Raw genomic sequence first — 19,376 nt, forward strand, 5'->3', positions numbered from 1 at the left:
GCTCCAGGCTATGCAGTTCTGCACCAACTGTCAGCCTTGAGTACAGTGTTTTTCAGTGCATCAGTTGAACAGCCTCATCAGCTTTGTTTTCCCACATTATCACCTCAGGTCATAGAAATGTAAGCTAATCCAGTAAGTAGGCAGGAACTAAGATTGATGAGAATCTTAAAGAAATCGTTTAGGCTGACTTTGTCTAGGAAATCCCAAAATCACACCAAAGCAGCTACATACAGTAATGAGTCTTTAATATGCCACAAAGTGTGGCATCAGGTAACACAGGAAAGAGCCAATAAGAATCATGCATGGAAAGGTATGTCAAACTTTCAGTCTCATAGGCCACCTGAGAATGACAATGTTGTACAGGCACAAGAATATTTTCCTCACTAAGGCCCATGTTGTTAGAAAAACATGACCATTGAGGGTGGCACTGAAACCTATGCTTAACTATAACAACATCCTCTAGTTCCCATGAATCCAAGTTCTACATTAAACAATCAGACATCGGCTAAACTCTCTTTTAGGTCAATTAACGTTTTGTCCGCCTGTTTCAGTAACTTCCAATAGCTGAAGGGCATCTGAAAGCAACTCTCAATAGTCCTCAGTGATACTGCCTCAAAGGATACCAAAACTTCAGCACCTCTCGTCCTCCTCCTTTTGCACTCAGCTGCCTTTGTTGGCACCAACAGTACACTGTTTCTTGCAGATTTCTGCCCAAGTGCTAATCCTGCGCATGTGCCCAGATGGCAAGCTAATCAAATATTCAGAGTTCCAGCCATGACAGAAATCAGAGCTAAAAGGGATCTGTGAGATCTGTTCAGCCAGTTGCTGCATGACCAACACAGGACTATTCAGTTCTCAAGGCATTTGGTCTGGTCTAGCTTAGCTCTTGTGTTTTGGCTGCTTCACTAACCTGAACACCAGGACCCAGTCCTTCTTTATATGTGGAAGATTTCTTTAAGACATCAGGTTATAGGTTTTGGGAAGCCGAGCTTAACTGAATGGCTGACTACTGCTGAAAAAGCATTTGCCTTTTTCCTTAACTCCCTCTCACCAGATTATTCCATAGATCAGGTCAATACATTCTCTAAGAAGTGAAAATTAAGTACTAATCATTGCTGGTTATAAGAGAACATGGACAGAAAAGCTTCACAGAAATGAAGGCTTTGTTCTGTGAACTTTGTTCTGGGTAGCTACCCAGGATCTGGTCTGGATAATAGCTGAATTCTGCCAAGCTCATAACATTTCTTTACAGTGGCTTGTGATTTTTCCCCCTCTTTCTTTTTGCACCTAACGCTGGAGCAGTTCTGTTCTACATTATTTAAACACGTGTTCCCTTACAGTTTATAATGTAACCTGATAGCTGGACAACCAGGATTCAGGCACTGGCACAAAAGCAGGAACAGGAGGCTGACAAAGCTATTTAAGCTGCAAGGAATATCTAAAAATGCACGTGGATCCAGAAGGAAATTCACAAATATCTACGTGCTTCATTTATTTTGTAGACAAAGGTTGCCGTACCTAGAATCACTTTCCTCCAATTTTAGCCATAAAAATATCGGGCTACACATGAACAGCTTAAGTAGAGCTGGCTCTGCCTCTGTGCCCAGGAACAGAGGAGATAACCTTTGAAGGTTTTTTATAGTTCTACAAGTAAAGATGATGACACACTGTTCATATTGAAGAAAAGCTTAGAAACCCCAGTGAAGGTTCCAGATACCATTGTGCTAAATAACACACTCACATGTGTGTTTCCCTGTAACACCACTGTGATTAGAAGTAGGCCTATGCCCCCTGCATTTGCAATCAACAGTTTGGGTTACTCCTATTGTGTTATTTCATCAAGAGCTGGTTACACAACTGGCATTCCAGTCTGTAGACACCAAGTTCCTGAAAAGGGATTTGTGATTACTGTGCAAATCATGCTCTGGGGAAGAGAGTGATTCTTAAAGACATTTTAGGTGGAAGGTTTTCAAAGAAAACAGCATTATTTCCTGTTCAAAAAGCTAGGGATAGAACAACACTGTGTCTGTATGCGTGCATGCAATGAGCTCCAGAGAATTTGAAGGAGTACCCAGAGGATGGGTCAGAAGTTCAAGGTGACAAAAATGAGGAACAGCTGCTATGTACCCTTCAGCAGCAGGTGCACCCAGGCCAGAGGTTTAAGTCTGCTCTGCCAGTGACCAATAGACTTGTGAGACCATCTGTTTGGGTACAAATTACACACAGCCTCCACAGTTTTGCTGCCCAGATCTTTGCTGTACACAGACAATACAGGGTTTGTTATGGATTAGCTAATGAGCAACTGTTAAAACCAACACACAGTCCTAGTTCTCCTGTGTTCATTATCTGGATCCTATACAAATGAGAATGCTTCATCATTTTATAGCTGTAATAGTCTTTTTCTGATCAAGCATCTTTCCTTCCTTTTGGGGTCACCCCTTAAGGCGCTGGAACCTCGAAAGGCTATGTTGACTTGTCTTCATTTTGCTTAACAAATGTACAGGGATGTTTTGATATGCAATATGACATAAAACTTTGCTAAGTTTTACATCACACCTGCCCTCCAGCTCTAAGACACACCTTTAAGAGAGACTTCATTCATGTGACAGATTTTATTTACTTGCACTGTAGAAGAAAAAAGGCTAATTTTTTCCTGTGCAATCTGTGCATTGATGCTCATCAGCTCTCTGTAGATGCAAACCCTTGCTTGAGAAATGCTATCATCCTCCTCAATAATCAACAGAATTAAGACAAATTCAGAGAAAGCATTCCTTGTATTTATCTTGAAGCTTGCTTTTCCTGTTGCAGACTTGAGAAGTCTGTGCCTTCATTGGTCTAATTAACTTTTTTGGTTCAAATGAAGCCACAAACAGTATGTAACATAGTACTAACAATTTTGAAAAAAATCCACAGATATTCAAAGTGGAAAGCAATATTTCATCACCAACTAATGGCCACTGCTTTCTATTTCCTGCATTAAAATGCTGTATAAAACTATATCCAATCTATCGTCCAAGTCTCATTTATATAAAACTCTGCTACACCAGGGCATACTTTAGCACTAGTTTTATAAATACATTCCTTACTAGTTTTATCTGATACAATTTAAAAAAATCTCAAATAATAGCTTTTCTATTCTAACTCCTTATGGAAGAGATCTCTCAGTACTGAGCACCATGCTATCATGAAGCTTCTTCTGATATCCATCCTATATCCCTTCTTTCTCTACCATTAATCCTAGTCATGCTCACATGTTCCACATAAAATCTCTCTCTCTCCCCTAAATGTTAACACCCTTCAAATATTTTTAGACTGTTATTATGTGTCCACCCCACCCCCCACCATTCAGTCATCACTTAGCCAAGCTATGTATATTTAGCTACTTTAATCTTTCCTCCTAAATCAGTCCCTTCAACTCCCAGAGTTCAATGTTAAGTCTGGTATGCTCATTGCTCTTCTTAGAACTCAATCCATGTTTTTGAGATCCTTCTGGTAATGTGTTTGCAAAAGCCTGGCCAGAAGAGATTTACATGTTCTTGTTTTCAGGCAAAAAGAAACCCAAGCCACTGGACTTGATTAATTTTCATTTTCCACGGCTGATTTCGTTCCCAGGTTTTGGATTCCACCTGAAGTTATAAACAAATATTTTCTTTATTTAAAAGCAGATTTATTTAAGAGCATACTAGCAAATATTTGGATTCAATTGTGAAGGAATAGTGTTTTTAAAAATGGAATGAAACACTGGGGCTTTCTACCAAACTTTTCAGAAAACAACCGGAAACATGTAGTTATCCAGAAGTACAGCAGAAATAAAACGATGACTTGAAACAAGGGAAAAGGCTGACAAATGAAATTGAAACCATCTCTCAGGTAACAAGACAGAAGGATTGGATGCAACTACAAAGCATATGACTGGCTTACTAAACTAGAAATGAATTAAACTCTGTGCAATTTACAACATGAAGAATTACACTGCTGACAGTAAACTGCTACAGATCAGCTCTATCTTGGAGAATTACTAAACATTTGAAATTTAGAAATGAAAAAGCCAAAGGAAGAGCCAAAAAAAGCAGTGCACTGTTGCTAATGAAGGAAGTTACATCAACATGAGAAAAGCTCTGTGGCTGCAGACAGATATAGTGGGAAAATCTTGATTCCACACAACATACTCGGTTTTAGGCCTGACATATAAAAACAGGACTACAAAATTGCTAAAATCATAAAGGGACATGAAAAGGTATGTGCCCATTGTTTAAACAGCAGAATGAAGAAAAAGAAAGTAGTCACAGTCATTTAGATAACATGTAGGGCACAATAAAACTGCTAATTTATTTCTGTTCACCAAACACGTTATGGAAAAATGCCCCAGAGGGGGGCTATCAGTTCTCTTAATTGCAATTACAAGCAGTTTCCTAGTTGGTAGGCATTTCAAAAGTGGTAAATATCTCAATACTCAGGAAATGCTTGGAACTCATAGAAAATAGTTGTTTTTATGTTCACATGGAAAAATGAGCAGTTAAACTGACATATAATTTAATATTAAGAAAACAAAATTCTGCTTAGAAAGGAGATGGAAGTAGAAACTTGACAAACTCCAGCAGAAGTTTAATTTGTTGCAAAAGTCTCCAGAAATCTGGTTCCACCTAGTTAACAGCAAAGAACTAGAACTACACATAAGCAAAGTTGAAAACTGACTCAGTGAAACTAAGCCTTGTTATTAAGCAACCCCAAAAACATCATACCTATCTATCCCCAGAAAAAAGAAGATGGAAAAGTCTGCATCCTGACAGATTCTATGTTTTGTTTACCTTCTAGTGTTTAAAATGGGAGATTCCATTTTGTTACAAAAACTGTGGGATAAAGGACCGTTCTGTGGTTCATTAGGTCAAAATCACAGGAGGAACTGCAGAAGTTTCTTTCTCTGAGAGATATCACAGCCCAAGTCCAAATTTTGCGGTTACCTGTGCCAGCCAGTTCAGTGGCAACTGAGTGTATCCTCAGCGTATTCCAATTGCTTTGACTGAAACAATATCAAGCAAGACGCTGAACTAGCTACAGAAGAAAGTATTAAGACCTCAAAAGTATGAAAAGTCTTGAAGGTTTTATTAATTGTAATAGCTGTAATGTTCCTCCTTCCACTCATGGAGGAAAAGTGTTTATGAACTGGGACAGGCAGTGTATGTTTTATGTTTCTTTGTGTTTGTTTGTTTTTCAGATTTACTAGATTAATTTTTGAGGTTGGGAAAAATATTAATTCATAACATATTCCTTTGAAACAAAGACTATATTCTACAAATTTACCTAGACACTTCAGAACAGGGGTAGGAAGAACTACCTGAGATATGGCAGTTTTCAGCATCAGAATGACCTTTTATAGCAGCTTATTTCATATTGCAAGTTCAAATCTTTGCAGTTCACTGCCTCTTACAGGTTTTAACTATTAACACAGTTAACTGTTTCTCCTGTCATGCAGACTCTGAGTTTTGGACATCTTCAGGTATTTTCTCTTTGCCATATCAGGACTTTAACAAACAAACAGATGGCACCAGCCAGAGATGAGTGCCCTCAGCTATCTGCTCCACCCTGCTCAGCACAGAAGTTACTGAGCCATTTGAAAGCTATCTGCTGAACTACTGCTTCCTTCAGAACAGCCACCGATTCCAGCTCATGTTACAGAAAGGTGCTCTAAGCCAGATGTTTGTTCAGTGTTCAGAAGTTTGTTTGGCTAAGCCAGCTCAGCAGTGTTTTGTTAAACTAAATCTCACTTTGCTGGTTACTTTCTATTTCTCCATGCTCATTAGTGTTGGGAGAGTTTCGCTCTTAAGGATCTCCATGCAATCACACAAAGGTACTAAGGTTTTTCTCTCCTCTTTCTCCAGACCAATACTGAAGATACCAGGAAATACTGACTCTAACACTGAACTGTGTGATTGTTTATTTGGTATAAATGATATGGGTATTATTTCTCCCACATAAAAACAGATGAACAATGTAAAAGCCAGATTTGTAATACTGTACTCCCATGTTATTCTCGTAGGAAGCACTAATATGAGAATCATCCTTGCAAGACCTTAGTGGTACCAGAAGGCACCAGATCAGTCAGTTAATGGTGTCTTGGCCTCACTGGTATTAATGTCAATAGAAAGATCAACATATCAGGATCCCATATATGACAAAACAGGACAAAACAGCTTTTCATGCCTCAAGCAGGTGGTAAGCAGAGCCTATTGGTAGAGACAGTGAGTGCTTGCATTGTGAGCACTGCTGTGGTATAGGATTATCCAATCAGGATTCTGCCTATAATACAACATGTCTAGGAGGTAAAAAGATAATGAAAGAAAAGAAAAAGACAAAAGCATCAAGAGCTTGACTGACTTGCAGGTGAAGCAGGAGTCATGTCTACTTGATGCATTTCATACAGCAGCAATAAGTGGAATGTTACCTGAAAAGCTACAAAAAGCATGTGAACTCTGAAGAGGGTAGGGAACATGACCATGAGGCCAGTGTATAAGCTGAAATGCACATTTTGGTGCAATTTTAAACATATTCAAACAAAACAGTGCAAGTTCTTCATAATGGCCTGGTGCACTTTAGCTTGCTCAATGTGTTTACTGGTAAAAGCTACTAATTTTAAACTGATAACAAATTGCCTCCCACCAGGTGAAAACTATATAAATCACACACAGGATCCTTGGAAATTAAATGTCATGCAGAATAGTACCACACAAGCCAGTCCTTACTGGGAAACAATGAAAAGATTTGTCTGTGTAGAGCCAGAAGTTGGACTTTAAGATCCTTCCAACTTGGGATATTCTGTCACTCTGTGGTTCCCATTTTTCAAGGAAAACGCGCATATGCAGTTTTCTGTAACGCACTGAATGAGATGGGAGAAGTGTTATGTGCAAATCAGTCATGGGACAGCTAAACAACCTTCCCTTGGAGGCAGGTCCTTCTCCACCTACAGCTTGTCCTGTTCTGTGACCTGGCTCACAAGCACTGAGAAGATGAAATCAGGGACTATATTTGTTCTCCCTGCCCGGTCATATCTTTCTATAGATCCCAGGCTGTGCCCTGCTTCCTTGGCATCGATCCTAGAGACTAGTAAGCAAAGGAGGGCATAAATCTGAGCCTAGGCGTCTGTCAGGAGTTCATTGAACTAACTATCCATGCTGGGAACAGGTGCACTGAAGGCAAGCAGGGACACTGTCCTATTTGGAGTAATGAGCGAGGGGTTGGAGAAAATTTGTTCATTTCATCTCTCAGAGCTGAGCCTAAACTTTTTACCCTGCAAGTAGGTTATTTACCTTCTCCAACTCACAACTGCAGTTAGAGACTTTCCACAAAATGCCAGTCCATGCTAGATCAAACCCCAGCTAATTCTCATTTGCTTCTGTAGTTCATTCTACTTCACTTTTACTTTTGCTCTCTCATTTCTTTTCCAGTCCATTTCACTCCCTGCTCTGACATATTAACCCCAAAGCTGAAGTAGTTCAAAGGCTATGCACAGAATGATTAGTGAATGAAGACAGTCTTTTAACACAACTGTTTCATGAGTAATTTTAAAAGTCAGCTGTCATGAAAAGCAGTACAGACTTACAGCAGCAAGAAACACGTCTCTATGTTTTATTACCATAAAGCACCATGGGATGGATTTTCAAGTAAGACTTTAGTTTGAATAACATTTTAAGGAGGCATTGCTTCTGAAAGCAGCAGTCCTATCCTCACCTTAGTTATAGATCCTCATTCTTTCTCTAAATATCAGCACAAACAATTGTGTGGCTGGGCAGTGAAACATATCAGCAGTCCTATGCAAATTGAAGTTCACTTCTTCTCCCTTTTTCTTTGTGTTATTATTATGGATCAGTTCCTTGGGCAGTTCCATGGCATAACCATAACAGTATTAGTGCCAACATAGGGCAGGAATGGATGTCTACATCAGAATATTGACACATTGCAATTTAGGGTGATCAGTCTTACTCAATATACATTGCTCTGTTACAGATATAATGATGCATGTAACCATTAAAAACATGAATTGCAGATAAGGCTGTGTAAACAAAATCCCACCCATGCCCTCTTAATGAGGGTAATCTAATCCCTAATTCAAAGAACAATGGCCTGATGGGTGGACAGAAATCTGCAGAATGACTTGTGAAGTGTTCCATATGAAACTTCAGGGCAGGGCACTCCCATGGTGGTGTCTGCAAAGAGACACAGATTCAATTGTAAAGGAAAAAAGAAAACACTGACTGGGCAGAGAGAGGTCTGTCTTACATAAGATCCTTGTTAGCGCACAGTTTTAACCTTGGACTTTTAACTAAAAACAACCATGCACTCTCAACCTGAGCATTGCTTTTTAGTCATAGAAGTACCAGGTGGCTCCTTCCAAAACTCTGAGGTAGAGAATGCAGCTTGGACTTTCTTTTTGTGGACAAAAATCAAGAAATATTGTTTAACTGTGGAATAGGTCCAAAAAAATGGATTCAAAATCATGTCTACTACCTAAGAAGTTGACTTCCACTGCAACTGCAAGCCAGCACTTCTGTGTTCAGGACTGGGTAACTAGCTAGCTGGCTGAGAACAACTCACAGGTGAGAGACATTCATGCCAGAACTGAAAGACGGCTAACTGCACTGAAAGGGAGCATCCAAAAGAGTCTGTTTTCTGTCCTTAAGATCTCAAAAGTATAACTAGAAAACTAACTGTAGCTGCTTGCACACCACCAGCAGGGTCAGTGGGAGATTCAGGAGCTGAATTTCTGTCTCATAGCAACAGACACACAAGCCTTTACCTGTTAGGATAACAAGAATGTTGGGGACAGCAGTGAGAGATACCTTAAAAGACAGACTTAGTCACATCATGGAGCCATATCTTCCCAAAATTTAGTTCAGCAGCATGCCCAACTCTGGGACCTACCTTATTGACTTTCCCCTGAAAAAGACATCCAACCTCTAATTCTTTCTGATTTGCACACGTACATGTGTACAGGATGTTAAAATCTTATGCTAATTAAAATCTTTGTGGATTTTCCTAAATACACCTTGAAGTGACCAACTGCATCAATTTGGGGTAGCTTAAGAAGAAAGAATTCATTCAGAACATAGAGTGGTAGAACTGACTTGCATGGGGTAGGCTGTCCGAAATTCTGTGATGTGTCCTTTCTTTTTCCTTACCATACATCTTGCCTTCGTCTGACAAGATTATCTTCCGCCGTCCGCATGGTGGGTAGATGGCTAGCGCTTCCTGGAAGCTCTGCTCAATGTCCGGACTCCATACACCCTCAGCATCATTGTCAATTGGTTTGTCCAAGGCCTCACTGCCCCCTGAGTCGTTGCTCCCCTCAGGGGAGGTGGGAGAGCTCCACTCGTTGGAGGTAATGGTGCCAGCTAGAAGCTCCAAGGTGCCACGTGGAGAAGCAGACTCAGAACCTGTGTTGACAAACATATCACATCCATGATTTAGATATCCTCCTCTCTAGAAAAATGAGGTTACACTAAAGAAACAAAAAATACTCAGTGAGGAGGGGTTTTACTTCAAGTTTATCTTAAAAGGTGAATCGATCATGTGCTTGATTTCTACTAATGCTGGAGATAGAAACCTTTTCTACAAATGCTTCTGAAACAATAGCCTGCTCCAGTTTCTGTTTGGTTCGTTAACTCTCTATCACTTCCCAATTCTCCTCAGAAACTGTCCTCTTGCCTGTGTCATCTCCTAATTTCCTTCTCCTGCTGATGTCATTAATTTTGAAAGCGTTATTTAACTTTCTGAAGCATGCATACAGCGATTCAGTCTGTATGAAAGACTACACAAAGCAAAGCAGTGATGCATTATCTACTCATTACTGAGCATTGGAGCTGAAATTTTCTCAGATGCTGTTTCATTGCTTTGGAGTTAGTAGTTGGTGCCACTTTTAACACTGACATTTCTTCTCAAGGATCAACCGCACTTCTAAAAAGCAGTTCCTGGAGCCAGGCAGTTTAATGCAATGTCTCCCAAATCTCAGTAATTATATCCTGGCAGGAGCCAAAGGCACCATGAGTAAAAGGATAAAGTAAAAGGATAAAGGCACTAGGTTGCAGGTTATGAATCCCAGTTGCTTGGACAGTTTCTACTCCTTATCATCAGGACAACCTTAGGCAAATCCATTCAGTTCTCTGTGCCTCTCTGTCCCCTTCATTCTTAATCATTCTTGGGCTATTAAACTGCCACTAGGTAGGAGCAGAAACTTTTTCAATTGAACCTAAACAGACAGCTGCTAGCTCTTGAAAACTACAATAAATTGCAGTCTACTTATAAACCCCTATGGCGGAGACTGAAGTAATTAAGTGGAGCTGTAAAAGCTTTCATTCAGAAAGCAAATTCTAATCATACAGCCAACTTCCAGTCGGCCATATAGAAGACAAATGTCTTCTAAGGACACAAGATCATTCCCCTGCCTTAATTCCAAAGCTGTTTACCTTTTTAATAGTTTCATTATCTGAGCCACAAAGAATGTTCACAAGCCGCCATCTGAGATTCCCCAGTTAAATGACAGTGTTCAAAATTTTTGTGTACCGTCATGTTCAGCTGGGTAGCAAGAAAATAACAATAAGGCTTTTTTTTTTTTTAATTAATCAAAAGCAACAGAATCATCAAACCCACAATAAACCAGAGAATGAGGAGAGTGCTCTGACACACCAAGTCAGACAAGCTCAGTAATACCACAGTAAAGGAGGATTGAAGACAAACTTGAGCATGGTCTATGTAGTCTATATCAAAAACTAGCTGGACAAAACAGAAAAGAAGGTGTGGATATGCCATGCCCTAGTTGGCTAAATACATATGATGTATATATTACATAAACAAACAAAAAACCCCAAACACAAAGCAGACCCATTCATTCAACTTCAGAAGTTCAAAAAGTAAGGGCTGAGGTCTCCAGAAACTTTCCTGACATCAGCTTACCAAAACATTACATGATACACTCCTTTTTAGCCTTTTTTGTTGTTGTTTTCTTTGGATTTCATGATTAAAAAAATCTTCTCCACAACCATGATAACTAGATTTTTTATTTTTTATTTTTTAGCTAGAAGATGAAATTCTTGACAGTGTTATCATTTCGAAAGGTAAAGCTGTAAAAAGAGTTGACAACATTAGCTCTCAGATAGTTTTGGTGCTCCTAAATGACATTAGACAGCAGCAGATACCTGTTTTACATCTCTATAGCCCACCAAAAGCTCAGAAAAAATATAATACTGGGCATTTGAATAATTTCTAGACACAGTATACTTCTTACATCATGATGCAGCATTTTAACAACTGGTTCACAGGGAAGTTTAGAAAACCCAGTATAAGATTTAATTTTTGTTAGAATGTTTGGAATATATGAACCGCTGGTATGGTGTACCATTTTCCGTCCATCCATTTCAATCCTTACATTAGATTATACTTGAATTCTCTCAACCCATACTACAGATTTTCAGAGCTGTAATAAACATGGGAAGGAAGAAAAAACTGTGAGGGGGGCAAAAACGGAGTTCACATTTGGCCTCTAACTGTAGGACAGACATCAGGAGCAGACTGTAAATGGCACTAAATCAGGCAGTGTGACTTTAAGATGCCCTGAAATGAATGGTAATAGTTGGTTCCCTCACCAAGCAACTATTGCCAATACAACTCCTTTCATTGGCAGATGATTAATAAAAAAATAAATAAATATGTGGTTAATTCAAGAGAACCTCTTGCAGGGGAATCAGAGGAGAGAGGTAAGCTTTCTACATGGGGACTTGACATAGAAACAAAAGCTATCTTTTTCAGCTGTCCTTTTGACATTTTCCCAGTCATCCCCATTCCCTGGTAGCTGTTGACACTTTCCATATTTAAAGCACATTAAAATCTCCACAAACACAGGACACAGACTAGTTTTAACTTAGTCTGACAGACTGAGAAATGGAGGGGTTCAGGGGAAAAAAAAAAAAAAGTTTGACATAGTAAATGTATTCGTAGAATAACCTGCATTTGGAGCTGCAGGTCTCCAAACAGCCATCAGGCTCCACACCAAGCGAAAAGATGCACTTAACTGCTCAGCTGTATGACTTTCAAAGCCAGTCACTTTGCTCAAGACAAATCTCCTCCCTAGCAATGCATACAAGTAGACAATGCCACCTCCTGAAGAATGTATGGCCAACATAAACATAAAAAGCATTTTGAATTCAGTTCAAGGCTTCATATCTATGCCAAGCACTTTCAGTGACAGAGGAAGCTCTGAGCCCATTCTGATCCAAGCTCCAGAATTAAGTGGAGGAGAAAAAAATACACTCTGTTTGGTTGTGTGTCAACTCCCAAGACTCTCTTCTCTCAGCACTAAAGAAGAGTTGCACTAACTTCAGCAGATGTCACTTGTGTATTCAGGGAAGTCCACAAAACCAGAGACAGAATCTGTCAGCTTTATCTCACATTGGTGAGAAACAAAGCATGCTCAACCTGTTCCTTCCCCTTTTGAATCCCCTGGATAGGCACATGTATTTTGGACATCATCTGACTTTAATCCTTTCTCATTAGAGCAAGTTTTGCCAGAGGTTCCAGGCTTGGCATTTGTTCTCTTCAGTTTCCGCCAATTTGAACCTTATACTCCTCCACTCTCACATTTCTGGTCTTGTACCTTACAGTTGTTCTTATTCTGAACCCATTCTTTTACTGAGAGATTAACTACGTTCCTTTGTGGTCTCCAGTGATGCATTCTCCACCAGGATAAAAGACACACAGGCTCCTCACAGCACCTCCACCTCCTCACCACAGTATCTCTATTTCCTTGTTACATTTCCCTCTGTTCAAACACTGTGTCTTATTCACTCTTGGTCTCTGTTCTTATTTCTGTCATGGCCCATCTCTTAACACAAATCACAAAGACAGGCTTTGGGATCAGTGGAAAGCTAAGCCGTGAAAAAAGCACATAAATATTTCACCTCCAGCAGATTCAGTTTAATTGTTCTGATGCTGGCAATTTCAATGCTAACTCTCTCCTTTCACACATGGCATCTCATTGAGATTCAGAGATCCTGCAAGGCCAGAGCGCTCCCAAGAGACCTTCAATGAGGTCTCATTGACAGGGATTGCATCTTTTACCAACTCCATACTCTGACACATATACTTTCTAATATCAGTCCCACAGTCATTACTGTTGGTAACAGTTTCCTTTCAAGTGTTTCTGGCAGCTGTTCAACACAAAACACTTTACTGAGGATATCTATAAGTACGTTTGTGATAAAAGGAAAGCTAGAGAAATAGTGGGCCTTCTCCAGAAGGAGATGGGAAACCTAGATATGGAGAAGACAATGACTTTTTTTTTTGCCTCAGTCTACACCATCGAGAGCTACAACCACATAGCCCAAGCCCCAGAGGCAAAGGCAGGGACTGGGAGAATGAAGAACCACCCACTGTAGGAGAAGGTCAGGTTCAAGACCATCTAAGGAAGCTAAAGGTATACAAGTCCATGGGAATTGATGAGATGCATCTGTGGGTCCTGAGGGAACTGGCAGATGTAGTTGCTAAGTCACTGTCCATCATATTTGAGAAGTTTTCAGATGACACCAAGCTTAATGGTGTGGTCTACATGCTGGAGAGAATGGATACCATCCAGAGGGACCTGGACAGGCTTGGGAGGTGGGCCTGTGAGAACCTCATGAGATTCAACGAGACCAACTGCATGGTCCTGCACCGAGGCCAGGGCAATCCAAAACACAAAAACAGGCTGGGTAGAGAATGGATTGAAAGCAGCACTGCTAAGAAGGACTGGGGGGTGTTGGTTGACAACAAGCTCAACGTGAGCCAGCAATGTGTGCTTGTAGCCCAGAAAGCCAACCATATCCTGGGCTGCATCAAAAGGAGCATGGCCAGCAGGTTGAGGAAGGTGAATTTCTTCCCCCTCTGCTCTGCTCTCGTGAGACCCTACCTGGAGTAATGCGTTCAGCTCTGGGGACCCCAACAAAAGAAGAATATGGACCTATTAGAGTGAGTCCAGAGGAGGGACATGAGGATGATCAAAGGGCTAGAATACCTCTCCTTATCGAGACAGGCTGAGGGAGTTGGGGTTGTTCAGCCTGGAGAAGAGAAGATTCTGGGAAGACATTATAGTGACCTTCCAGTACCTAAAGAAGACCTACAAGAAGGCAGGAGAGGGACTTTATCAGGGAATGTTTTGATATGACAAGGGGTAATGGCTTTGAAATAAAAGAGGGTAGATTTAGTCTAGATCTAAGGAACAAATTCTTTACTGTGAGGGTGGTGAGGCACTGGAACAGGTTGCCCAGAGAAGTTGTGGATGCCATGTCCCCGGAAGTGTTTAAGACCAGGTTGGATGGGGCTTTGAGCAAACTGGTCTAGTGGGAGGTGTCCCTGCCCACGGCAGGAGGGTTGGAACTAGAGGATCTTTAAGGCCCCTTCTAATCCAGACCATTCTATGATTCTATATGAGAAATTTTTGCCAGCTATCTCCAGTTATTCAGTTTTCTTAGAGCTGCTCTTTCCGTAAGACTTCCCCTACTATATATCTGTCCCCTTTCCCTGCTGAAACCAGTATCAGGCACAACACACTAACCAGAGATGTCCCTGTTCACTCCTCCCAGGCAGCAGTGCTTGCCAGCACAGCCTTGTGAAATCTGACAGTGTGGTTCCAGTCTTGCTTCTGAGCTGGCTGCGCTCTGAGCAATTCACTTTACCATGGAAGTCTCTTCAACCTTTGTCTTGTTCAATGGAACCACAAGCTGTTGGGGCAGGGACTGTTTCTCATTACAGGTTTTCTTTGATGTTTGCAAAAAAAAAAAAAGAGCAACTCTGGCATTCACTTCAAAGTTACAGGAGTCAAATACTGCTACTATCAAGGATCTGAACCACAACATTTTCAGAGAACCTTATAATGGCTCGAGTTGGAAGGGACCTTAAAGATCACCTAATTCCAAACCCCCTGCCATGGGTACGGACACCACCCACTAGATTAGGTTGTCCAGGGCCTCATCCAACCTGATCTAACACCTCCAGGGATGAGGCATCCACAGCCTCCCCGGGCAACTTGTTCCAGTGCCTCACCACCCTCTGAGTGAAGAATTTCTTCCTGACATCTAATTTAAATCTCCCCTCTTTTAGTTTAAAACCATTCCCCCTTGTTCTGTCATTGTCTGCCTGAGCAAAAAGCTCCTCTTCATCTTTTTAATAAGCCCCTTTTAAGTATTGAAAAGCTCCAGTAAAGTCACCCCAGAGCCTTCTCTTCTTCAGGCTGAACATCCTCAGCTCTCTCAGCTTTTCTTCATAGGAAAGGCTTACTTTCTTCATTTTTATGTCTCATTCACAGAAACAGTAAAATAAAGGACTTCAAACAAGAATGAGTTCAGCCAGAAGGGAGTATGTCCTGCTACTCAAGCTATAACTTCATAGGAGTAGTGTATAATAAGAAAACCTGGAAACAGCAACGACCAATTACTTCCACCCAGAAAATGTTAAAAAATGAACTTAGCCAATGCAGTCATACAAGATTTGGGTTTAGAAAAGTAACAGTTTGGAATACTGTGAAATGTATTGCATAGGGTATAACGGAGCATAGTATTGAAACTTACCAGAGGAAAATGGTGGGGAAATTTTATAACATACTATAACAATAGCTCAGATCCTCTGAAACAGAAGAATGAGTGCAATCAGTGGATGACTAGCTCCAAGTGAGTACAATTTGGAGACTGCAGGGGAAAAAAAAAAGTACTAGAAGGGGAAAAGGTGGAAAAACAGTTACACAACAATAACTGAATGATGTCTGAAGTTTACAGACAAAAGAGGACAGAAATCATTAACATGTTGTGTTTACAAGGACTCTACAGAGAAAAAAGAAAAAAAAGATGCAACTGTAGCATGACCAACTAGCTCTAAACTAACTAGTAGGGTATAACGCTTCCACAGCACCCTAGCCACCAGTTATTCAGGCTCCCCAAGGTGTTACAATCTAGTCATTAAATTGGCCTGGAGCCAGTACTACTTTAAGTTCCATCAGAAGGTCCAGCAGTGGTGGAAGCAAGTGAGAACAGTTCACGGAGCCTTTGAAGGGTCTCCACTCACTCACTCTACAACTTATCCAACTGTTGAGATGGGCTACAACCTCGGCTTTTGCCCTTGGACTTCTGCAATCCTGGGGCAATGCTGGCTATTCCCTCTGAATGCCCCTATTCACCCAGGACACCAGAGTATTGCTGACTAATCCTGAGAGTAAAACCAGTTAAAATAGGTGTTACAGGCAGTAGGTGAAGCAAAAGCTCTTAATAGGCAGCAGCATCAGGCAAGGAAGAAAAGAGAATCGAGATTTCCCTCTGTGTGTCGTGTAAGGTAATATAATTATTACACCTACAAACTGCACTGTGAGACTTTTGTCTCCATCCAACCACTGAGCAAAACTGGTTTACAAAGGAACAAGCACTTCTGGCCTTGGATCATATTCAACATATAAGACTGAACTCCAGCTGAATGCTTACAATTTTGTGCTAGGCACAAAATCAAGCTTGGTTTGCTTGCTACACTGAAATTGTCCGCAGCAGCTACTGTACAAAAGGCACCTGACTTCATGACCAAAGCAAAGCAATGCTTTTAAATTATTGCAGTAGCTGACCTCTGGCTGAAACAGAGAGAGGATGTAGTGTCCAATGCAGTGATATAAATCAAAACAAGGAGAAAGGAGAACTTCTATCAGTGCAGCACTGGATAATGCAGTCAGATAGGGTGTGATGACAGAAGACTTTGTGTGACCTTGCACGCTATCCAGTCAGGTACATTTGTGATAAAGAAAACAGAACAGTCTTGCTGCCCTAAAAGGAGGAAGAAGAAAAACAAAACCACCCATATCAAACAAAAACAAACAACAGCAACAAAACTCCAAATCTAACAAAACATATGCAGGCTCAAAGGTTTGGTGTGCTCCCACTGTCCCAGGGGTGGCCAACTCGTGGCTCAATCCCTAGCCACAGGCAACCCATTCACAGCCCAACACAGGCTACATGGCAACACAGGCTGCGCTTTGGGCTGAGAAAGTGACAACTACACCATATACATGTCAGCTGGGAGAGAAAACGAGCCAGCAATGGTAGCTGAGATTGACACTGCCAGGTTGCCCTGGGATTGAGCCATACACTGGGTTGACTCCAGCCTTCAACAGAACTATATAATTCCTGGGGAGTCAGGAAAAAAAAAAAAAGTTGTGGTAGGGTGAAGGTGGTTAGCCACCCTTATACTAGCAGCAGTGGTCACCAATAGCCCTTCTTTCAACAGTCGCCAAGCTAATTAGAGAAGAATTAACCAGGAAGAGCTCCAATAATTGTGTTCCCCTTCTATCACAGAATTTTTAGTAGTGTTATTTAACATGTTATTTAACACAACTGCCTCTTTGAGTATACAGAAATGTAGAGGGTTTACTGATTAAAATGACTTCGATCTTACCAAATCAAATTTGAGGGAGAAGCAAGTCGTGCTTACCATTTTCCCAAAGAGTATTCTTCACTTAATTATTAAATGAAATGGGACCTTTAGTAGGAACCTAAAAAATATTTACTCCTAAACTCACTGTTCCGAAAATCTCACCATCAGGCTAAAAAAGCCCCTATTTTACCCATGGAAAAGAAATATAACACAAAGACCTACCTAAGTGTATCACCCAGTGATGAAAATCAGACTGAGGGCAAGATCCAGCCAAGAATGTCAACACAAGGAAAGGTGAACTTTAAAAGTGATTTGTGATTGCAGATGCTTTAACTTCAGAGGGGCTCACTTTTCTCAGGACCGATATTTAACACTTTCTGGAAATTGAGCATCTTTTGAGTCTCCTGTCAAGTAGCATAAAATTGATGGACTCATAGCGTCCTGTCTTTTTATGATACCCAAATTAAATTCTTATTTCTCAATCCTGCCTCCTGTTAAGGATGTCTCTCAGCCTCACCTCTTTCAACTGGTGATAGGATATGAGGGAATTGCTTAAAGGTCTGACAATATAAACTCAGATTGGATGTTAGGAAAAAGTTCTTCACTGAAAGGCTGGCCAGGGAACTGATCATGGCCCCAATCCTATCACTGTTCAAGAAGTGTTTGGACAACACTCTTAAAAATGTGGTTTAACTCTTCAGTTGCCTCATTTAGAGTCAGGAGCTGGACTTGATGATCCTCATGGGTCCCTTTCAACTCAGGATATTTTATGATTCTATGATTCTTTTCTAGGACTCAGGGGTACACGTCCCAAAACAGCACAACTGTTACATACTTCGGTTCCCATAACACCAGTGGCAGAATTTCACATGAACTTAGACAGGAAACAAATGTTTGCAAATCTCATCTAAAGCTCTGAAAGTGTTTAGCTCCAAAACTATGGCCAGTCTTCAACAAAAGCAATAGCTGAACCAGAGCTAAGAGTCTTACAACAGAATAGACACAAGCACTAACCACAATGCACAAGCAGTCAGATTTCCACATTTTCATTGCTTTCAGGCGGCCTATGTTACAGGCATAATCTGTGTGCCTCCCTCTCCAGCCAGGGCTAAAGAAGGCCTTTACTAAAGCCTTAAGACAGAAGCAAACCACAAACAGGCAGAACAGGTATATTAAATGGGACCTCGGTTCAGTCAACATTAATTAATTATTTAAGCATGTGCCCTGATTTTAGAAGGAGTTAGACAGGAGCTTAAAGGTGTTTTGATACACCTTTTTGATACGCCTAAGTAAAGATCAACCATGAAATATCTGCATCATCTGTTAGAGCAGGTCCAAAAGATGTTCAGAGGGCTGGAGCACCTGTCCTGTGAAAACAGGCTAAATTGGGGTTATTTAGCTTGGAGACAAGAAGGCTATGGGGAAACCTTATAGCGACATTCCAGTGCTTAAAGGGGTGCTGCTAGAGAGACCAGGGAAGGACTCTTTATCAGGTGAGTGTGTTGACAAGACAAGGGGTAGTGATCTTAAACTAGAAGAGAGTAGATTTAGATTAGATATATTAGGAAGAAATTCTTTACTCAGAGGGTGGTGAGGCACTGGAACAAGTTGCCCAGAGAAGTTGTGGATGACCCATCCCTGGAAGTGTTCAAGGCCAGGTTAGATGGGGCTTTGAACAATCTAATCTAGTAGGTAGCATTTCTGCCCATGGCAAGGGGGTTGTGGGATTAAGTGATCTTTAAGATACCTTCCAACACAAACCATTCTATGATTCTGCAATCATAGGAATAAGCCATGCTCACCACTGCTAACCACATTCTCTCCAAGGATTCAGAAACCATCACAGCTCAGTTTTGTAGTACACAGTCCACCTGAAACATGAAGCAGGTGAATATTGCCTACTTACAGATAAGATGATTGTTTCTTGAGGGCTAACGCTCAGGAAAGTCCAC

At 40.9% G+C, this 19,376-nt stretch overlaps 1 protein-coding gene across 3 annotated transcripts in view; it reads right to left on the minus strand.

Moving 5' to 3' along the window:
• TEAD4 (TEA domain transcription factor 4) overlaps window positions 1-19,376 on the minus strand; it is a 60,478-nt gene that overhangs the window by 34,761 nt on the left and 6,341 nt on the right. For all 3 annotated transcript variants that reach the window (XM_035545690.2, XM_035545691.2, XM_035545689.2), the window contains exon 3: window positions 9,174-9,428. In XM_035545690.2, the coding sequence (XP_035401583.1) occupies window positions 9,174-9,180 (7 nt within the window). In that variant the 5' untranslated portion in view covers window positions 9,181-9,428. The remainder of the gene's footprint in view (window positions 1-9,173; window positions 9,429-19,376) is intronic.

The sequence above is a fragment of the Cygnus atratus genome, chromosome 1, assembly GCF_013377495.2.
Source record: "Cygnus atratus isolate AKBS03 ecotype Queensland, Australia chromosome 1, CAtr_DNAZoo_HiC_assembly, whole genome shotgun sequence".
Lineage (NCBI taxonomy): Eukaryota > Metazoa > Chordata > Aves > Anseriformes > Anatidae > Cygnus > Cygnus atratus.